Source organism: Mobula hypostoma, chromosome 5 (assembly GCF_963921235.1).
Source record: "Mobula hypostoma chromosome 5, sMobHyp1.1, whole genome shotgun sequence".
In the NCBI taxonomy this organism is placed as follows: Eukaryota; Metazoa; Chordata; class Chondrichthyes; order Myliobatiformes; family Myliobatidae; genus Mobula; species Mobula hypostoma.
The window spans coordinates 8,189,052-8,212,129 of record NC_086101.1 but is presented as its reverse complement, the minus strand read 5'-3'; the positions used below and the strand labels follow the sequence as shown (position 1 = coordinate 8,212,129).

General features: G+C 48.1%; 1 protein-coding gene across 5 annotated transcripts in view; it reads left to right on the top strand.

Moving 5' to 3' along the window:
• The window catches only part of LOC134346549 (regulator of G-protein signaling 3-like), a 124,284-nt gene extending 114,048 nt beyond the window's left edge, over positions 1–10,236 (top strand). For all 5 annotated transcript variants that reach the window (XM_063047964.1, XM_063047966.1, XM_063047963.1 and 2 more), the window contains exons 6-7: positions 2,413–2,579; positions 6,695–10,236. In XM_063047964.1, coding sequence (XP_062904034.1) covers positions 2,413–2,579; positions 6,695–6,880 — 353 coding nt within the window. In that variant the 3' untranslated portion in view covers positions 6,881–10,236. The remainder of the gene's footprint in view (positions 1–2,412; positions 2,580–6,694) is intronic.
• The last annotated feature ends 12,842 nt before the right edge of the window (positions 10,237–23,078 follow it).

Here is a 23,078-nt window from a genome sequence, read left to right as displayed (position 1 = left end):
GAGTTTCATAGCACCGATGCTCTGACTTGTCAGTGCTGTCCTCAGCTAATCCCATTTCCCTGCATTTGGCCTGTATCCATCCAAACTTTGCATATCCACGCACATGTCCAAATGTCTTTTAAACATTGTTATTGTACCTAACTCTACTACTACTTTTAGCAGCTTGTTCCACAGACCCAACACTTACTGCATGAAAAACTTGCCCCTCAGGTCCCCTCTAAATTGCTCCCGTCTTACCTTAAACCTCTCCACTGAGTTTTAGACGCCTGTATCCTGGGGCAAATGGATGGTAACCCTGCACCTTAGTAACACACAGAAAATGCTGGTGGAGAATCTATGGAAAGCAGTAAAGAAACAGGCGGAGACCCTTCATCAGGACTACCCAGCTTATCGTGATTTTATAGACCCCTAGAAGGTTACTTTTTAGCCTCCTTTCTTCAGAGAAAACAGTCGCAGTCTATCTGATCTCTCCTGATAATTTAATCCCATCTGTCTTGGAAACATCCTTATGATCCCTTTCTTGCACTCTCTTGAGCTTAATCATGATCTTTGATACCGTGCAGTGACCTGAACTGCACACAGTTTTCCAGGTACCGCCCTTCAAAGCAGTGTCCAGCTGAGTTCGGGTCACCATTTCATTAAAGCATATAACTTTCTGACGGGGTTGACAGAGTGCATGCAGGAGTCACTACAGAGAAAAATGACAAAGCTGGTGCCAAGACTTGAGGTCCTGTGTTATTGAGCAGGTTAAGACTTTATTCCCTGGAGTGCATGAGCATGAGGGGAGATTTGATAGAGGTATACAAAATTAGGAAGGGTGTAGATAGGGTGAATGTAAGCAGGCTTTTTCTAACTGAGGTTGGGTGTTTAAGGTGAAAGTTGAAATATTTAATGAGAATCTGAGGGGGAAGCTCTTCACTCAGAGGGTAGTTAGAGTGTGGGGCGAGCTGTTAGCGTAAGTGGTGGAGGTGGGTTCAACTAGAACATAGAACATAGAATAGTACAGCACAGTACAGGCCCTTCGGCCCACAATGTTGTGCCGACCCTCAAACCCTGCCTCCCATATAAGCCCCCACCTTAGATTCCTCCATATACCTGTCTAGTAGTCTCTTAAACTTCACTAGTGTAGCTGCCTCCACCACTGACTCAGGCAGTGCATTCCACACACCAACCAGTCTCTGAGTAAAAAACCTTCCTCTAATATCCCCCTTGAACTTCCCACCCCTTACCTTAAAGCCATGTCCTCTTGTATTGAGCAGTGGTGCCCTGGGGAAGAGGCGCTGGCTATCCACTCTATCTATTCCTCTTATTATCTTGTACACCTCTATCATGTCTCCTCTCATCCTCCTTCTCTCCAAAGAGTAAAGCCCTAGCTCCCTTAATCTCTGATCATAATGCATACTTTCTAAACCAGGCAGCATCCTGGTAAATCTCCTCTGTACCCTTTCCAATGCTTCCACATCCTTCCTATAGTGAGGTGACCAGAACTGGACACAATACTCCAAGTGAGGCCTAACCAGAGTTTTATAGAGCTGCATCATTACATCGCAACTCTTAAACTCTATCCCTCAACGTATGAAAGCTAACACCCCATAAGCTTTCTTAACTACCCTATCCACCTGTGAGGCAACTTTCAGGGATCTGTGGACATGTACCCCGAGATCCCTCTGCTCCTCCACACTACCAAGTATCCAGCCATTTACTTTGTACTCTGCCTTGGAGTTTGTCTTTCCAAAGTGTACCACCTCACACTTCTCCAGGTTGAACTCCATCTGCCACTTCTCAGCCCACTTCTGCATCCTATCAATGTCTCTCTGCAATCTTTGACAATCCTCTACACTATCTACAACACCACCAACCTTTGTGTCGTCTGCAAACTTGCCAACCCACCCTTCTACCCCCACATCCAGGTCATTAATAAAAATCATGAAAAGTAGAGGTCCCAGAACAGATCCTTGTGGGACACCACTAGTCACAATCCTCCAATCTGAATGTACTCCCTCCACCACCACCCTCTGCCTTCTGCAGGCAAGCCAATTCTGAATCCACCTGGCCAAACTTCCCTGGATCCCATGCCTTCTGACTTTCTGAATAAGCCTACCGTGTGGAACTGCCACATTTAAGATCAGTTTGGATAAGTACGTTCATGGGAGGCTGTGGTCCAGATGGGAATAGCATGGACTAGATGGGTCGAATAGCCTGTTTCTGTGCGGTAGAGTTTTGCGACTCTATGTGGTTCAGACAGGCAAAAGAGGGAGAGGAAAAGGTGGGGAATGGTTTTACAAATGCTGAGGATTTACAAGCCGAGGGAATTCTGTGTAAGCCCAAGTTAAAGGGCAGGACTGGTATGACGGGGCTCATGGCCTCTTGCTTCTATGTCTAGCATTCTCCTCTCTACTCCTGCCCACACAGACGGGCTTGTCGCTTTCAAGGGCTTCCTGCACACCGAATTCAGCGAGGAGAACCTCGATTTCTGGCAGGCCTGCGAGGACTACAGGAACACCAAGTCCTCGGGCAAACTTGCCTCCAAGGCCAGGAAGATCTTCACCGAGTTCATCACCACCCACGCTCCCCGAGAGGTAAGGGCAGGGGGCAGGAAACATGGCAGCTGTGCCAACAAGATCAGGGTCCACATTGGCCAAGCTGCTGAGAGGGAGTGAGGGTCATCATGGGGACTACCATCAGATACACCCTCACTTCCTCTGACTCTGCCTCAGCAGTCATCTTTCAGGGAGTTCAGGGAGGCACCAAAATCACAATCAGAATCAGGTTTGATACCACTGGCATATCGACCAGTTAGTCTGACATCAGTGGTGGGGAAGATGCTGGAGTCAATTATAAAAGATGAAATTATGACACATCTGGATAGTAGTAACGGGATTAGTCCGAGTCAGCCTGGATTTACGAAGGGAAAATTGTGCTTGACTAATCTTCTGGAATTTTTTGAGGATGTAACTATGAAACTGGACATGAGAAAGCCAGTGGATGTAGTGTACCTGGACTTTCAGAAAGCCTTTGATCGGGTCCTACATAGGAGGTTAGTGTGCAAAATTAGAGCAAATGGTATTGGGGGTAGGGTACTGACATGGATAGAAAATTGGTTGGCAGACAGGAAACAAAGAGTAGGGATTAATTGATCCTTTTCAGAATGGCAGGCAGTGACTAGTGGGGTACCGCAAGGCTCGGTGCTGGGACCGCAGCTATTTACAATATACATTAATGATTTAGATGAAGGGATTAAAAGTAACATTAGCAAATTTGCCGATGACACAAAGCTGGGTGGCAGTGTAAAATGTGCGGAGGATGTTGAGATAATGCAGGGTGACTTGGACAGGCTGGGTGAGTGGGCAGATGCATGGCAGATGCAGTCTAATGTGGATAAATGTGAGGTTATCCACTTTGGTGGCAAGAACAGGAAGGCAGATTACTATCTGACTGGTGTCAAGTTAGGAAAAGGGGAAGTACAATGAAATCTAGGTGTCCTTGTTCATCAGTCACTGAAAGTAAGCACGCAGGTACAATAGGCAGTGAAAGAAAGCTAATGGCATGCTGACCTTCATAACAACGGGAGTTAAGTATAGGAGCAAAGAGGTCCTTCTGCATTTGTACAAGGCCCTGGTGAGACCACACCTGGAATATTGTGTACAGTTTTGGTCTCGAAATTTGAGGAAGGACATTCTAACTATTGAGGGAGTGCAGCGTAGGTTCACGAGGTTAATCCCTGGGATGGCAGGGCTGTCATATATTGAAAGATTGGGGCGACTGGGATTGTATACACTGGAATTTAGAAGGATGAGAGGGGATCTGATTGAAACATATAAGATTATTATGGGATTGGACACGCTAGAGGCAGGAAACATGTTCCCGATGTTGGGGGAGTCCAGAACCAGAGGCCACAGTTTGAGAATAAGGGGTAGACAATTTAGAACGGAGTTGAGGAAAAACTTTTTCACACAGAGGGTTGTGGTTCTGTGGAATGCTCTGCCTCAGAAGGCAGTGGAGGCCAATTCTCTGGATGCTTTCGAAAGAGAGTTAGATAGAGCTCTTAAAGATAGCGGAGTGAAGGGGTATGGGGAGAAGGCAGGAACAGGGTACTGATTGTGGATGATCAGCCATGATCACAGTGAATGGCGGTGCTGGCTGGAAGGGCTGAATGGCCTACTCCTGCACCTATTGTCTATATGTCACCTTTTACAACAGCAGTACATTGCAAAACATAATGATACTGTAAATTACAATAAGAAATGTGTACAAAATTAAACAAAATAGTGCAAAAATAAGTTTTAATAAAGTAAAAACATAGTGAGGTAGTGTACATGGGTTCATTGTCCATTCAGAAATTGGATGACAGGGGAAGAATCTGCTCCTGAAACGTTCAGTGTGTGTCTTCAGGCTCCTGTACCTCATCCCTGATAGAAGCCTTGTGCAGAGGGCATGTCCTGGGTGATGGGAGACCCTTACTGATGGACACCACCTACTGAAGGTGCCCTCGAAGCTGGGGAGGCTAGTGTCCATGATGGAGCTGGCTGAGTTTACAACTTTCCGATCCTGTGCAGGGGCCCCTCCAGACCAGACAGTGAGGCAGAGAGTTAGAATGCTGTGCACGGTACGACTGTAGAAATCTGCTAGAGTCTTTTCTGACAAGCCAAATATCCTCAAACTCCTAATGAAATATAGCCGCTGTAGTGCCTTGCAAAAATTACATTGATGAAGGGCATTGAGCTGATCTGGAAGTGGAGCATCACAGCCATTCACGATGCTCAGTGGGATTAAAACCACGGCTAAATCATGGTTTCCAGGAGAGCCCAGAAGCTTTGTCCATGGTGGAGACTTTCAGGAGGAAGTTGGAGGACAGAGAGGTTGGAGCAACTTTGCAAGCCAGGGAACTGACAGCATGGTCCCCAATGGTGGACTGGTGAATTCACACACAGTCAGATGGATAACTTGCATAGAATAATCCCTCACTCCCCTCCATTTTCCCTCACTCCCCTCCCTTATTCCTCACTGCCATGACTATTCCCTCTCTCCCCTCCTATATTCCATATTCCTGTCCAAATTACTTCACTCCCTTCTGCTTTCCTTCACTCCCCTCACCTCCCCTTTCCCACACTCCCCTCCCCTTTCTAATACTCCTCACTCCTGTCTACTTTCTGTCACTCCTGTGCCCTTTCCCTCACTTCCTTCCCATTTCCTTCACTGCCCTCCCCTCCTTTATTCCTCATTCCCATCTCCTTCTCCTCTCTCCTGCCCCTTCCCCTCTCTCCTGCCCCTTCCCCTCTCTCCTGCCCCCTTCCCCTCTCTCCTGCCCACCTTCCCCTCTCTCCTGCCCACCTTCCCCTCACTCCCGCCCCCTTCCGCTCACTCCTGCCCCCTTCCCCTCACTCCCGTCCCCTTCCCCTCTCTCCCGCCCCTTCCTCTCTCTCCTGCCCCTTCCCCTCTCTCCTGCCCACCTTCCGCTCACTCCCGCCCCCTTCCCTTCTCTCCCGCCCCCTTCCCCTCACTCCCGCCCCCTTCCCTTCACTCCCGCCCCTTCCCCTCACTCCCGTCCCCTTCCCCTCTCTCCCGTCTCCTTCCCCTCACTCCCGCCCCCTTCCCTTCACTCCCGCCCCCTTCCCTTCACTCCCGTCCCCTTCCCCTCACTCCCGCCCCTTCCCCTCACTCCCGCCCCCTTCCCCTCACTCCCGCCCCTTCCCCTCACTCCCGCCCCCTTCCCCTCTCTCCCGCCTCCTTCCCCTCACTCCCGTCCCCTTCCCCTCACTCCCGTCCCCTTCCCCTCTCTCCCGCCCCCTTCCGCTCACTCCCGCCCCCTTCCCCTCTCTCCCGCCTCCTTCCCCTCTCTCCCGTTCCCCTTCTCCTCTCTCCTGCCTCCTTCCCCTCACTCCCGTCCCCTTCCGCTCACTCCCGCCCCCTTCCCCTCTCTCCCGCCCCCTTCCCCTCTCTCCCACCCCCTTTCCCTCTCTCCCGCCTCCTTCCCCTCTCTCCCGTTCCCCTTCTCCTCTCTCCCGTCCCCTTCCCCTCTCTCCCGCCCCTTCCCCTCTCTCCCACCCCCTTCCCCTCACCCCCGTCCCCTTCCCCTCTCCCCACCCCATCCCCTCACTCCTGTTCCCCTTCCCCTCTCTCCCATTCCCCTTCCCCTCACTCCTGTCCCTTTCCCCTCTCTCCCACCCCATCCCCTCACTCCTGTTCCTCTTCCCCTCACCCCCGTCCCCTTCCCCTCTCTCCCACCCCATCCCCTCACTCCTGTTCCCCTTCCCCTCATTCTCGTCCCCCTTCCCCTCACTCCCGGCCCCATTTTCTCATTCCCTCACTCACGTCGACATTGCCTCTCTACCTTCCGCTTTCCCTTGCTTCTGACTCATTTGCACTTTTTATCCCTCTCCCTCCAATGGCTTCCCTATCCCTCCAGTCTTTCCCATTCTCCAGTCTCTCTCCTCCTATCCTCTTTCTATCAGCCTCTTCCTCCTCTCTACTCCTCCTTGGCTTACTACCTCTCCATCCACTTCCTTCCTTATCCCTCTCCTCCTCCTGCCTTATTTTTGTGCTTCCTTTCTCCCTCTGTTCCCCCTCTCTCTGATCACCTGCTCCCCAGCCACTGACAGTATGCGAGGGGATGGCGTTGAGGGGGGAGGGAAGCCGAGGCTCGCTGCCTGACCGAACTGATCGCATTCCCTGTCTAACTCTCTCCCCGTTCCAGGTCAACCTGGACTCCTCCACGCGGGACGCCACCTCCATCAGCGTCCTGAGCCCCAGCCGCTCGACCTTCGACCTGGCCCAGAAGCGGATCTTCAGCTTGATGGAGGCCGACTCCTACCCTCGCTTCCTGCGCTCTGAGCTGTACCAGAGGCTGGCCAATCCCAGGCAGCTCAACGGCCTGGCGTAGGCAGAGTCAGCGGGGGGTCGGGGGAGTGGGGTCATGGCCGGCCGGGACTGGAGACCCCAGCTCCCGCCCTCAGCTTGAGCTTCGTTTATTTATTGAGCACGTACATCGAAACGTACAGTAAAATGCACCGTTTGCATTAACAACTGAAACAGCTAAGGATGTGCAGGGGGCAGCCCACAAGTGTCGCCGTACAGTCTGGTGCCAATGTAGCATGTCCCACAACGTTCTGCAGACCAACACAGGCAACAACAACAGCAGCAGCAATGGCAGCAAAACAAGCCCCTTCCTTCCCTCTCACCCACTCACACACACACACACACACACACACACACACAACCCTCCAACCCCAGGGCGGGCCGCTCCGGGCCTCCCCCCAGTCCCTTGACTCTCAAAGCCCCAGACAAGAGGCCCGCCGTCTCTGGTCTTCGAACTTTGGACCGAGCTCGGTGCTCACTGAACCTCAGGACTTGCCGGTTGTGGGACTTTGATCTCCGAAGTCACGTGGACCTCTGACTCCAGGACTCACCCACCTTGGGGATCACTGTCTTCATTCTCAATTCCTGCCAGTGTTGCTGACAATCTGACCTAGACCTTCATCAATGGCTCCTTCCCCCGACTCTTCCTTTACTACCCCCCCGACCTCTAATTCGCCCCCCCATCCCTGTCCCTAAACCCTAACCTGACCCCAAACTCCCCACTAGGTTTCCAAAACCTTCCCTATGAAGCTAAAAATCAGTGTTTGAGGCACAACATTGACGGACTACTTCCAGATCCTGTATGGAACATACCCCGATCCCACTACTCACCCACCATGATCACCCTCCGATTTGCTGGAGCATCTTCATCCCCTCACATGACAATCTAGGATCTGGGATTTCTGATGCTGGAAGGGAGAGCAGAGGGAACACAATGCCTCACTGGGCTGAAGTGTGGCTTGCTTATTGCAAGGTGGGTGGTTTAGTGGACAGGGAGGGAGATGGCGGGCGTTTGCTTCCCTCTCCGGTTCTCTGTAAACCGAGGTGACAAATGAGGCCAATGTGGAATCCCAGAAGGGGTGGGAGTAGGCAGGCAGTTTGGTGGTCTGTCCTTAGACCACGCATGTTGTTGAGTTCCCTATGCCTGGACTGGAGATTCTCTGAACTGCAAAAACTACTGGTTGATTGCCACAGACATGATGGACTGAAGGGCCTGTTTTTCTTCTATATGACTGTCATCACCATCCTGAGATGTTCCTCCTCGAAGCCTGCAACCAAGAATTCCGGGGGTCTCTCTGTGAACGCTCCTATCTTTCAAGAGTGCTTCCCAAGGCTTTCCCCCTCTCTCTCTTGTTCCTTGCCCAGACACCATCTTCTTAAGGCAGACCTGGGAGAATATTCTGGAGAGTGTAAGTATTAACAAGATGGAGGTGTTTTATGTCTCAGAAAGAATAAAAAGAGGATAAATTCTCAATGTCTGGTAGAGATCCAACCCCGAAGAGACACCCCAGATCCATTCCTGGGAGGGCATTGAACACAGAACACGACAGCACAGTATGGCAATTAGGGATTGGTCGGTATGACATTGCGGGCATCACTGGGTCATATTTGGGAGCTTAACATCGAAGGATATACCTTGTATCGAAGGGACAGGCAGGAAGGCTTGGGCTGTGGTGTGGTTCTTGTAAGAGATGGAATTACATCTTTAGAAAGAGGTGACACAGGGTCAGAGACTGTTGAATCTTTCTGGGTGGAGTTAAGAAATTGCAAGTCTAAAAAACCATCATGGGAATCAAATATAGAGCTCCAAATAGTAGCCAAGATGTGGGAGGTTGCAAAGGGAGCCGGAAAGGGGATGTAATAAAGGTAATGAAACAGTTGTAATGGGGGAATTCAATATGCAAGGGGAATGGGAAAATCAGGTTGGAGTCGGATCACAAGAAGGAATTTGCTGAATGCCTCCAAGATGGCTTTTTAGAGCAGCTTGTGCTTGAGCCTACACGAAGAAAGGATTTCTTAGTTTGGCTGTTGTGTAGTAACCCAGGGAGCTTAATGTAAACGAGCCCTTAGGAGGCAATGATCGTAATTTGATTGAATTCATGCTGCAATTTGAGAGGGAAAAGCATAACTCACATGCATCTGTATCACATTGGAATAAAGGGAATTACAGAGGCATGAGAGAGGAGCTTGCCCAGGTGGATTGGAGGAGGATACTGGCTGGGTTTAACAACAGAGCAGAGATGGCTGAAATTTTTGGGAATAGTTCACAAGGCACAGGATAGATATGTCCCACAGAGGAAGAAATTCTCAAATGGCAGGGGTAGGCAACTGTGACTGACAAAGGAAGTTAAGGACTACATAAAAGCCAAAGGGAGTTGGAAGTTGGATAATTGGGGAGCTTTTAAAATCCAACAAAAGACAACTTAAGAAATGGTAAGAAGGGAAAATAATAAATATGAGGACTTACTAGCTAATAATATAAAGCAGGATTACCAAAAGTTTTCTTTTAATTTATACAATGAGTAAAAGGAAGGTGAGAGTTGATATTGGACCACTGGAAAATAATGCTGGTGAGTTAGTAATGGGGGATGAAGAAATGGCAGATGAACGTAATGGGCATTTTGCATCTGCCTTCACTGTGGAAGACACTAGCAGTGTGCCAGAGGTCTGAGTGTCAGGGAGCAGGAGTGAGTACCATTACCTTTACAAAGGTAAAAGTGCTGGGCAAACTCAAAGGTCTTAAGGTGAATAAGTCACCTGAACCAGGTAGACTACATCCCAGAGTCCTGAGAGAGGTTGCTGAAGAGATAACGGATGCGTTGGTCATGAACTTTCAAGAATCACTTGATTCTAGCATGGTCCTGGAGGACAAGAAGATTGCAAATGTCGCTCCACCCTTTAAGGAGGGAGGAAGGCAAAATCAAGGAAATTATAGGTCAATTGGCCTAATCTCAGTGAGTTGGGAAAGTGTTGGAGTCTATTACTAAGGATAAGGTTTCAGGGTACTTTGAGGCTAATGATAAAATAAGTCAAAGTCAGAGTGGTTTCTGTGAAGAGAAATATTGCCTCACAAATCTGTTAGATCTTGTCGAAGAAGTAACAAGCAGAGTGGACAAAGGAGAGGCAGGGGATGTCATTTATTTGGATTTTCAAAAGGCATTTTATAAGGTGCCACACATGACGCTGCTTAACAAGATAAAATTCTATGGCATTACAGGAAAGATACTGGCATGGATAGAAGAATATCTGACAGGCAGGAGGCACGAGTGAGAATAAAAAGGGCCTTTTCTGATTGGCTGCTGGTGACTAGTGATGTTCCTCAGGTATTGGGACTGCTGCTTTTCACATTGTTTATCAATGATCATATGTTGGAATTTAAACGCAAACAACAGGAATTCTGCAGATGCTGGAAATTCAAGCAACACACATCAAAGTTGCTGGTGAACGCAGCAGGCCAGGCAGCATCTATAGGGAGAGGTGCAGTCGACGTTTCAGGCCGAGACCCTTCGTCAGGACTAACTGAAGGAAGAGTGAGTAAGCCCTTACTCACTCTTCCTTCAGTTAGTCCTGACGAAGGGTCTCGGCCTGAAACGTCGACTGCACCTCTTCCTATAGATGCTGCCTGGCCTGCTGCGTTCACCAGCAACTTTGATATGTTGGAATTGTTGGCTTTGTGGCAAAATTTGCAGATGATGCGAAGGTACGTGGAGGGGTAAGTAGTGTTGAGGAAACAATGTGATTGCAGCAGAACTTAGACAAATTGGAAGAATGGGCAAAAAGTGACAGATGGAAAGCAGGGTTGGGAAAGGTATGATATTGGATTTTGGTAAAAGGAACAATAGTGCAGACTATTATCTAAATGGGGAGAAGGTTCAAACATCAGAGGTGGAGAGGGACTTAGGAATCCTCATGCAAGACTCCCAGAAGGTTAATTTACAGGTTGAGTCTGTGGTAAAGAAAGCAAATGCAATGTTGTCATTTATTTCAAGAGGAATAGAATATAAAAACAAGGAGATAATGCTGAGCCTTTATAAGACATTAGACAGGCCACACTTTGAGTATTATCAACAGTTTTGGGCCCCATATCTCAGACAAGAGAGAGCCCAAAGGAGGTTCATGAGGATGATTCCGGGGAAGAAAGGGTTGACATATTAGGATCGTTTGGCAGCTTTGGGACTGAACTCAACGGAATTTAGAAGAAGGTGGGGGGATCTCGTTGAAACCTACCAAATGTTGAAAACACCAGATCGGGTTGACGTGGAGAGGATGTTTCTTATGGTGGCGGTATCCAGAACTGGAGGGCACAGCCTCAAGAATTGTGGGGCGACCCTTTAGAACAGAGGTAAGGAGGATTTTTTTTTAGCCAGAGATAATGAATCTGTGGGATTCTCTGCCACAGACTGTGGTGGAGGCCGAGGCCATGCATATATTTAAGGCGGAAGTTGATTGTTTCCTGATCAGTCAGAGCACCAAAGGATATGGCAAAAAGGTAGGTATATGGGTTGGAATGGGATCTGGGATCAGCCATAATGGAATGGCAGAACAGACTTGATGGGCTGAATGGCCTGATTGTGCTCCCTTGTCTAATGGACTTCTGGTCTTATGGAACCTTTAGCCTTCTCCAAGATCAATCTAAGTTTCCATCCCACATAGCCCTCCATTTTTCTTTCATCCATGAGTCTTCTTAATCCCTCTAATGTATCTGCTTCTACCACAATCCCTGGCAGCGAGTTCTGGTCACCTATCACTCACCGCCTTTGAAAATATGACATCTGATGTCCCCCTGTACTTTCTTTCAAACACCTTAAAATAATGCCCCTTTGGTTTACCCATTTCCACCCTGGGAAAATGTCTCTGGCTGTCCACTCAATTTATGCCTCTTATCATCTTGTACATCTCTACCAAGTCACCTCTTACCCTCCTTCACCCCAAAGGGGAAGCTCACTCAACCTTTCCTCCTAAGACATGCTCTCTAATCTAGGTAGCATCCTGGTAAACCTCCCATGCATCCCGGAGATTGCTGGGGCCCTACTGGATCTTCCTTCACCACAGGCGAGTTATCAGGAGAATGGAGCTGATAGTCCCAACTTTGGGTCCATGGACCCCATATTTAATGGTATTGGTCATGGCATTAACAAAGTTGTGAAACTCTGCCTTAGAAACCATCCCAGAGGGATAATGACATGAACTGCTGGCCAGCGTGCTTTACACAAGCTGTAGGGAATTGACTGGAGATGGTAAGAGTGTTCTCTAAAAATGTGCATTTTACAGTGATATAAACTGGAAAAACAGGGTAGCACACTGGCCACATTAGTAACACAAGAGGTTCTGCAGATGCTGGAAATCCAGAGCACCACACACAAAATGCTAGAGGAACTCAGCAGGTCAGGCAGCATCCATGGAAATGAATAATCAGTTGATGTTTGGGACTGAGACCCTTCTTCAGGACTAGAAAGGAAGGGGGAAGGTGCCAAAATAAGAAGATTGGAGGTGGGGAAGGAGTACAAGCTACACGGTGACAGGTGGGAAGGTGGACGAGGGAGGGTGATGAAGTGAGAAGCTGGGAGGTGATAGGAGGAAAGGGTAAAGGGATAGAAAAGAAGGAATCTGATAGGAGAGGTTAGAAAGGGAAGGATGAATGGCACAAGGCAGAGATATAGGCAAGTGAAGAGACGAGTTAAGAATGGGTCCAGAAGGGGAATTGAACAAGAGGGAAGCAAACGAGGTGACATCTATGGAGAGGAATAAACATTGATGATTTGGGCCAAGACCTTTCATTAGGACTTCTTAGTGACTATCAGTATGGCTGCCTGACTAGACATTCCACCCCATACACTTGACAGAATGCTTTTGATGGGGTAACAAGATCGATAACGATTAGGATGGGAGACATTGACAATATGGACTTTACTAAGACACCCACAGGATTAGTGTTGATGGGCACATGGAATCCAAGTGGATCCAGGGGCTAGTGTTTCTCACAGAGAGTGCTTAACAGTTGCAACTCACTGGTGGAGGAGGTAGTGGAACTAGATATAATTGCTATGTTTAAGAGGCAATAGACATTACATAAATGATATATCCCATAATGTGGACAAATGGGATTAGTGTGGATGGGCAAAGAGGTCGGCTGGAATGCGATGGGCTGAAGGGTCACTCTCGGAGCTGTGTGACTCGATGGCTACCCTTCCCCTCCCACAATACCCCTTCAGGCTTCCTGCATCTAACCCCCATGAAACCACCGTCTTCTCAGTACTGTTCCTCACCCCACCTCCAGCAGATTCCCTCGCTCTGTCCTATCAACTCTAACGACTGACAGTTTGCCTGTATTGGCCTCACACTGGACCAGTTACTGCAATCAGGTTCAAGTTCAGGTTTAATTGTCATTCAACCATACCTGAATACCCATGAATACAGCCAAACGAAACAGTTTTCCTCCAGGGCCAAGGTACACACTGTCATACACAGCACAAGACACGTATAAATAGTAAGTAAACACACAGTCACACAAAACATATAAATAGTCCAAGTCCCTGAGTGACACATCCTATAAACTGATTATGCATGGGTATCATCGGCAAGGCAAGTAGTTCTCAGCGGTGTGCAGATGTACAAATACATGCAATCCAGCTTGTCCTTCCACTGAGCATACACTGGAGGGCAGCGCTGATGGGATTGGTTGGCCCCCAGAGGCAGTTGGGTCCAAAGATGCCACCATCTTACCAGGCATCACAGCGTCCTGGACTCCCTCCTGAACAATGAGTGAACCACTCCGCCCCCAGTCTACCTCTCCCAACACCCCATCCAGTATTCACTTAACAGATGGGACCCAAGAGTCTGGTGTTGGCATGGGAGGCGGTGTGGGGTGGGGGGAGGTGTGTGAGGAACAGAAGTGATGAGGGTAGAGGGAGCTGAGCCCGGCATAAGGTGAGTTCTGAGAGCAGATGTTGTCTGCTACCATGTACAAAAAAACAAAGGACTAAGTAAATGGATGGAGACAGCCCGACAGTGCAGAGGCTGGCCTCCACAGTCAGGCATCGACTGAGACACCAAAGCATCTCTCGGCTACCGACGGCTCTTATTGGAAGACGCCACTAGGAGCTAGTGCAGACTCTTTCCCCCCACCCCCCCAACCATGCTGCAGAACTAGTTTAAGGTTCCATCCTTAAAATATATTCTTTTGAAAGGTTAACTCCACTTGGCTCTGGGTCTGAACTTGCTGGAATTTAGAAGAATGAAGACACATCTCATTGAAACCAATCAAATATTGAAAGGTCCAGACAGAGTGGATGTGGAGAGAATCTTTCCTATAGCGGGTGAGTCTAGGACCAAAGGGCACAGCCTCAGAATAGAGGGATGTCCATTTAGAATGGAGATGAGGAGGAATATCTTTAGCCCGAGGGTGGTGAATCTATGGAATTTATTGCCACAGACGGGCTCTTGGAGGCCATGTTATTGATATTGTGCTTAGGCTTCATAAACCACTGGGGAGGCCACACCTTGAGTGTTGTGAACAGCTTTGGGCTCCTCATCTTAGAAAAGATGTGCTGGCTTTGGAGACGGTCCAGAAGAGGTTCACAAGGGTTATTCCAGGAACAAAAGGGTTATCACACGAGGAACGTTTGATGGCTCTGGCTCTGTACTCGCTGTAATTTAGAAGGATGAGGGGGCATCTCATTGAAACCTTTTGAATGTTGAAAGGCCTAGACAGAGTAGATGTGGAAAGGAGTTTCCCATGGTGAGAGAGTCTAGGACAAGAGGGCATAACCTCAGGATAGAGGGGCATCCATTTAAATCAGAGATGCGGAGAAATTTCTTTAGCCAGAGGGTGGTGGAATTTATAACCACAGGCAGCTGTGGAGGCCAGGTTGTTGGTGTATTTAAGGCAGAGACTGATAAGTTCTTGATTGGACATGGCATCAAAGGTTATGAGGGGAAGGCTGGGGAGTGGGGCTAAGGAGGAGAGAAAAGGATCAGTTGTGATTGAATGGCCGAGCAGACTCGATGAGCCAGATGGAATACTCCTGCTCCTATTTCTTATGGCCATATGGTCTATATTTGAAGCAGAGGTTGATAGGTTTTTGATTAGCAATGATGTCATTGCTAATCCTGGGAGAAGGCGGGAGAATGGGGTTGAGAGGGATAATAACTATGGCGGATTGGTGAACCAATCTGATGGGCTGAATGGTATTATTGTAATCTATTGTATGTCTTATGGTTTTATCTACATCAAAACATACAGTGAAATACGTGGTTTACTTGAACAACTAACACAGTCTGAGGATGTATAGGGGTTGCCTGTAAATGTCCCACTCTTATGGTGCCAAATAGCATGCCCACAACCTGCTAATCCTAACACAGATGTCTTTGGTATGTGGGGCGATACCAGAGCACCCAGAGGAAAACCACGTAGTCATGGGGAAAACGTACAAACAAACCTACAGACAGCACTGAGCCCTAAAGCCCAGTAAAGTGTTACGTTAAATGCTACGGCTCCATGCCTCCCACTCCCCGCTTTCCTATCAGCTCCTATCATATACTCCCAGCCACTTCCACAGTGGATGGTCGGGGCCAATACACTGCCGCCTGTTGGAGCACTTTGGGAGGAAACTGGAGCAGCCGGGGTCAATCCAGGCAGTCACCAGGAGAACGTGCAGACTCCACGCATATAGGAGGTTGGGATCGAACTCAGGGTGCTGGGGCTGTGATGCAGCATCACTACCAGCTGCCACTGTCAGGTGGGGGTTCTGTGTCTGTTCAAGAGCAGGATGGTTCATGTGGGTGGCAGTAAACGGTGAACACCCAGACACCGCGGACCCTGTCAATTCCCTGCGTGCTCCCGACTGCAGTTCACACAAGTGGGAACATCTCTGTTTCCACATTCCATGAAATCGTCCCGGAAGCTAATTAATTCATATAAGATCATAAGACACAGGAGCAGAATTAGGCCATTCGGCCCATCAATTCTGTTCCACCCTTCTATTATGGCTGATTTGTCCTTAAGAAGGGTCTCAGCCCAAAACATTGGTTCTTTATTCCTCTCCATAGACGCTGCCCATCTTGATGAGTTCCTCCAGCATTTTGTGTGTGTTTCTCTGGACTTTCAGCATCTGCCGAGTCTCTTCTGTTTATGGTTGATCTATTTTCTCTTTCAATCCCATTCTCCTGCCTTTTCGCTTTGACCCTGGACGCCCTTATTAATCAAGAGTCTTTCAACCTCCGTTTTAAATATACCCAATGAATTGGCTCCCAGAGCCACCCTGTGGCGATGAATTCCACAGATTCACCACATCCTGGAGATGTTTTGGTCATGATGGCAAGGCCAGCATTTGGAAGCAAAGTGACTGTAGATGCTCTAATCTGGAGCAACGAGCAAGCTGCTGGGTCGAGCTGAAGGAAATGGACAGTCACCCCTTCAGTTTCATCTGGATCCACTGAGGCCAGCCACCATTTTGTTTGCAAGCCTGCATTTATAGCCCATGCCTGCCTGAGAAGTTAGGGAGTGGATTGAGATGAAGGTAGTGATCTGCCTTCCTGAACCACTGCCATCCTTGTGGGGCAGGTGCACAGACTGTCCTGTTGGGGAGTGATTACAGGACTTCAGAATCAGAATAAATCCAGTATACTATATACTATATATCTACGAAAAAACTTACTTGCAGCAACACCAAAGGCACAGATATACCGTGTCCACAAGAAAATTGTTAAATAAGTGTAAATTATAAGACCGTAAGACACAGGAGCAGAGTTAGGCCACTCAGTCGATTGAGGACTGCTCTGCTATTCGATCATGGTTGATTTATTCTTCCCTCTGAGCCCGATTCTCCCGCCTTCTCCCTGAAACCTTTTGACACCCCGACTAACCAAAAACATCCCACTGCTTTAAATATACTCAATGACTTGGCCTCCACAGCTGGCTGTGGCAATGAAACCTGCAGATTCACCACCTTCTGTCTAAATAAATTCCTTCTTATTTCTGTTCTAAATGGACTTCCCTCTATTCTAAGGCTGTGCCTCTGGTCCTAGACTCACCCACTATAGTAATATCCTCTCCACATCCACTCTGTTTAGGCCCTTCAGTATTTGATAGGTTTCAATCAGATCCTCCCCTCATCCTTCTAAACTCCAGCAGGTACAAACCCAGAACCAACAAACACTCCTCATACGTTAACCCTTTCACTCCCAGGATCATTCTTGTGAACCTCCTCTGGATCCTTTCCAATGCCAGCACATCTTTTCTTAGAGTAAATTCCCAAAATTGCTCACAATACTCCAAGTGTGGTCTGACCAATGTCTAACAAAGCATCAACATTATATCCTTGTAACACACATCAAAGTTGCTGGTGAACGCAGCAGGCCAGGCAGCATCTCTAGGAGGAGGTACAGTCGACGTTTCAGGCCAAGACCCTTCGTCAGGACTAACTGAAGGAAGAGTACTAAGCACATCTTTCCCTCTCCGCCTTCCACAAGGATTGGTCCCTCCGTGACTCCCTTGTCCACACGTCCCTCCCCACAGATCTCCCACCTGGCACTTATCCCTGTAAGCACAAGTGCTACACCTGTCCCTACACCTCCTCTCTTGCCACCATTCAGGGCCCCAAACAGTACTTCCAAGTGAGGCAACACTTCACTTGTGAGTCTGTTGGGGTCATCTATTGCATCCGGTGCTCCCAGTGCGGCCTCCTCTACATCGGTGAAACCCGACGCAGATTGGGGGACCGCTTCGTCAAGCACCTCTGCTCCGTCCGCCACAACAGACAGGATCTCCCAGTAGCCACCCACTTCAACTCTGCTTCCCACTCTCATTCAGATATGTCCATACATGGCCTCCTCTACTGCCATGATGAGACTAAACTCAGGTTAGAGGAGCAACACCTCATATACCATCTAGGTAGTCTCCTGCCCCTTGGTATGAACATAGAATTCTCCAACTTCCAGTAATTCCCTTCCCCTATCCCTATGTTACTCTGCCCCCTCTCCCAGCTGCCTATCACCTCCCTCATGGTTCTGCCTCCTTCTACTACCCATTGTGTTTTCCCCTATTCCTCCTTCACCTTTCCTGCCTATCTCCTCCCTGCTTCCCCTCCTCCACCCCTTTATCTTTCCCCTTACTGGTTTTTCACCTGGAACCTACCAGCCTTCTCCTTCTCACCCTCCCCCCCACCTTCTTTATAGGGCCTCTGCCCCTTCCCCCTGCAGTCCTGACGAAGGGTTCCAGCCCGAAATGTCGACTCATGGTTTCCACGGATGCTGCCCGACCTGCTGAGTTCCTCCAGCGTGTTGTGAGTGTTGCTTTGACCCCAGCATCTGCAGATTATTTTGTGTGAAGGAACAGTTAGTAAGAGATTGGTAGTAAAAGAGAGTTAGTAACATTATATCCTTGATCTTATATTCCAGTCCTGTCAAAATGAATGCTAACGTTGCATTTGCCTTCTTTAACGCTGGCTGAACCTGCAAGTTAAGTTGAAAAATCAGAGGTACAAAGGGACTTGGGAATCCTGCACAAGGATTCCAAAGTACCTTTGCACCTTGGATTTTTGAATTTTCTCCCAATTTAGAAAATAGTGCACGCCTTTATTCCTCCTACCAAAGTGCATGACCATACGCTTCCCGACACTGTATTCCATTTGCCGCTTCTCTGCCCATTCTAGGTACGGGCCATCCAGGGATGAAGGAGTTAACCTATGAGGAGAGATTGAGTCGCCTGGGACTACACTCTCTGGAGTTCAGAAGAATGAGAGAGGACCTTATAGAAACATGCAAAATTTTGAAAGGGATAGATCAGATAGAAGCAGGAAAGTTGTTTCCATTGGTAGGTGAGACTAGAACTAGGGGACATTGCCTCAAGATTCAGGGGAGAAGATTTAGGACGGAGATGAGGAGAAACTGTTTTTCCCAGAGAGTGGTGAATCTGTGGAATTCTCTGCCCAGGGAGGCAGTTGAGGCTTCCTCACTAAATATATTTAAGAATCAGTAAATATATCCCCAGATGCTTCAAAACCTCCACAATCATCCCTTTAGCAAAGAAATCAGTTGTAGCCTGTCTGAATGATTACTGTCCTATTGCCCTGACCCCCATAGTGATGAAATGTTTTGAATGGCTTGTCAAGCCTCATATCACAGCCAGCCTCCCCTCATCACTGGTTCCTCTACAGTTTGCTTATCGTCCAAATCGCTCTACGGAGGACCCAATATCCACCACACTGCACACAGTTCTCTCTCATTTGGACAACAAAGACACTTATGCCAGAATCCTGTACATTGATTTCAGTTCAGCGTTCAATACCATCATCCCGCAGAGACTAGTGGAGAAACTGTCGCTGCTTGGCCTTCCCACTCCCATGTGTCATTGGATTCTGGATTTCTTGACAGAGAGACAACAGTCAGTCCGTGTTGGCAGGAACATCTCTGACTCCATCACACTGAGCCCTGGATCCCCACAAGGCTGTGGGCTTAGCCCATTGCTGTTTACACTGCTAACCAGATTCAAGGAGAACTTAATCATTAAATTTGCTGATGATACCACAGTGGTGGGGCTCATCAGCAAAAATGATGAAACAATGTACAGGGAGGAGGTCAAACACCTAGAGAGCTGGTGCAGTGATAACAACTTGATGCTTAATGTCACCAAAACCAAGGAGATGATTGTCGATTTCAGACGGTCTCAGCCTGAGCACACACCCCTCAGCATCAGCGGCTCCACAGTGGAGAGAGTGGAAAACATCAAGTTCCTTGGGGTGCAGATCTCAGACAATCTCACCTGGTCCAGGAACACCACTGGGATTGTGAAACGGGCCCAGCAGAGATTGCACTTTCTGAGGAAGCTTAAACAAGCATCACTCCCCACTAACATCTTAACTACATTCTACAGAGGTGTGGTTGAGAGTGTGCTGACCTTTTGCATCACAACCTGGTACTCCAGCTGCAGTGCTGTCGACAAAAAAGCCTTGCAGAGGATGCTTTGGGGAGCAGAGAAGGTTATTGGGGTCTCCCTACCTTCTGTCCAAGACCTCTTTCAGAGTCGATGCCTCCAGGAGACACGGTACATCATTAAAGACCCCTCACACCCGCTCCATGAACTGTTTGTTCTTCTGCCATTACAGGAGCAAACGTTACAGGAGCATCAAAACTAAAACCACAAGGCTACTAAACAGCTTCCTCCCACAGGCAGTCAGACTGCTAAATAGCTGCTCTACCTGACTCTGCTTTTGGACACTTTTAACTTGCACTGGACACTTATAACTTGATTTTAACTGACATGTGGCTGTTGTGTTTTACTATTTATTGTTATGTTTATTATTTAGTGTTGCGTTTGTTATGTTATGATTGCACTGCCCCTGAGAAACGCTGTCTCATTCTGCCCTGCAGAGCTGATGTATGGTTAGAATGACAATAAAGTTTTTTGAATTGAAAAAAAATTGGATTGAAACAATTAGATAGGTTTTTATATAGTAAGGGAATTAAGGGTTATGGGGAAAAGGCATGTAGATGAAGCTGAGTTTACGGACAGATCAGCCATGATCTTATTGAATGGCAGGGCAGGCTCGATGAGCCAGATGGCCTACTCCTGCTCCTATTTCTTATGTTCTTATATAATACCGTGGGTTCTTAACTTGTTAAGCACCCTCATATATGGCACCTTGTCAAAGGCCTTCTGAAAATCCAAGTAAACAATATCCACTGACTCTTCTTTGTCTATCCTGTCTGTTATTTCCTCAAAGAATTCCAGCAGTTTTATCAGGCAAGATTTCCCCTTTAGAAAATCATGCTGATTTAATGATGTACCGTGTCTCCTGGAGGCATCGACTCTGAAAGAGGTCTTGGACAGAAGGTAGGGAGACCCCAATAACCTTCTCTGCTCCCCAAAGCATCCTCTGCAAGGCTTTTTTGTCGACAGCACTGCAGCTGGAGTACCAGGTTGTGATGCAAAAGGTCAGCACACTCTCAACCACACCTCTGTAGAATGTAGTTAAGATGTTAGTGGGGAGTGATGCTTGTTTAAGCTTCCTCAGAAAGTGCAATCTCTGCTGGGCCCGTTTCACAATCCCAGTGGTGTTCCTGGACCAGGTGAGATTGTCTGAGATCTGCACCCCAAGGAACTTGATGTTTTCCACTCTCTCCACTGTGGAGCCGCTGATGCTGAGGGGTGTGTGCTCAGGCTGAGACCGTCTGAAATCGACAATCATCTCCTTGGTTTTGGTGACATTAAGCATCAAGTTGTTATCACTGCACCAGCTCTCTAGGTGTTTGACCTCCTCCCTGTACATTGTTTCATCATTTTTGCTGATGAGCCTCACCACTGTGGTATCATCAGCAAATTTAATGATTAAGTTCTCCTTGAATCTGGTTAGCATTTATCATGTGCCTCCAAATACCCTGAAACCACCCCTTGGTAATGGAATCCAACATTCCCAGCCACTGAAGTCAGGCTAACTGGCCTATAATTTCCTTTCTTTTGCCTCCCTCCCTTCTTAAAGAGTGGAGTGACGTTTGCAATTTTCCAGTCCTCGGGAACCATTCCAAAACCTGAAAGATCATTACTAATGCCTCCACAATCTCTTCAGCTACATCTTTCAGAACCCTGGGGTGTAGACCACTGCTCCAGGTGACTTATCTACATTCAGACTTCATACACAAGAATTGCAAGGAAGAACAAAAAATAACTAAATGCCAAACAATGAGCAAAGTACACTTCAGGCAGGCTGTACACGGTAGGCCAATGTGGACTTCCTTTCCTGGTGAAGGGTCTCAGCCCGAAACAGTGACTGTTCATCCCTCTCCATAGATGCTGCCTGACCTGTTTGGTCCCTTTAGCATTTTGTGTGTGTTACTCTGAATTTCCAACATTTGCAGAATTGCTTGTGTTTAAAACAAAGTGCATGGCGGAGCAGACAGATGAGGAGGTCTTCCTAACCCACACGTCTCCCTCCATGGTTGGCAATGGCCATTTGGGTCAATCGGCCTGTTTCTGTACTGCATGAGGAACAGCCCCTCGACCACATAAACATGGTCGCGGATCCCATCCAGAAATAGAAGGCGGCCTGGGAACCTGTGATCCTGTTTAAAAGTCCAGTGCACCCAACTGCTCTGTCCCTTCCACTGAAGGGTTAACAGCAGCTGGGCAGGCTATGGTTGCTATGGAAACTGCAACGCCCAACCTAAGAATGTAAGAATGCACCTCGGGCTGGGGTGGGCCATAATCCCTGCTTTTTCCACTCTGGCATTCGCCCACCCCCACTCCCTCACCTCACTCTTTGTTGTAGCTGCCTTGGGCTGTTCCGCCCCAGGGTGGGGAGCGGGGTGTGGTGAATGGTTGCACTCACATGAAAGTAAAAGGCAGCGCAGAGACAAGTCAGCTTCAGAATAGAAGGACTGCCCTTTAGAACAGATGTGAGGAGGGATTTCTGCAGTCAGGTAGTGAATCTGTGGGATTCATTGACATAGGCAGCTGTGGAGGTCAAATCTTTGAGTATACTCAAAGCAGAGGTTGATAGATTCTTGATTGGTCATGGGGTCAAAAGCTATGGGGGAAGCCAGGACAATGGGGTTGAGAGGGATAATAAATCAACCATGGTGGATGGGGGCACAGACTTGATGGACTGAATGGCCTAGTTCTGCTCCTAAATCTAATGATGTACATAGGATAGCCAGAATGGAAGTTATTCACATACTGCATGAACCACCTCAGCAGGCCGATGTCTTCAGCAGGAATGCATAGCAGAGAACAGCAGGGGCATTGTGTAATAACTGTGCAAAACACCGGATTAGACCACACCAGGGATGTTTTAGATGCCATAGTCCAGATTTGCACTGGAGTGGATACAGAGGACATTCTCCAGAACATCAGAATCAGAGTAAGATTTGTCATCACTGATAGATGGTATATCATGTGAAATTTGCAAAGGAGTTCATTTCCCACATTTCTATGTCCTTCCCATGAGTGTGTGGGTTTCCTCCCGCTGCTCTAAAGATCTACCCTTGTGGCCCTTGTGGCCCTCACCTATCCTATCACCCTTCCTGTGGGCCCTTGTGGCTAAAGGGATCAGGGGGTATGGAGGGAAGGCTGGTACAGGGTTCTGAGTTGGATGATCAGCCAGGATCATACTGAATGACGGTGCAGTCTCGAAGGGCCGAATGGCCTACTCCTGCAGCTATTTTCTATGTTTCTGTGTTTCTACCGGTTAGTAGGTTAACTGGTGATTTTAAATTGTCCTGTGATTAGG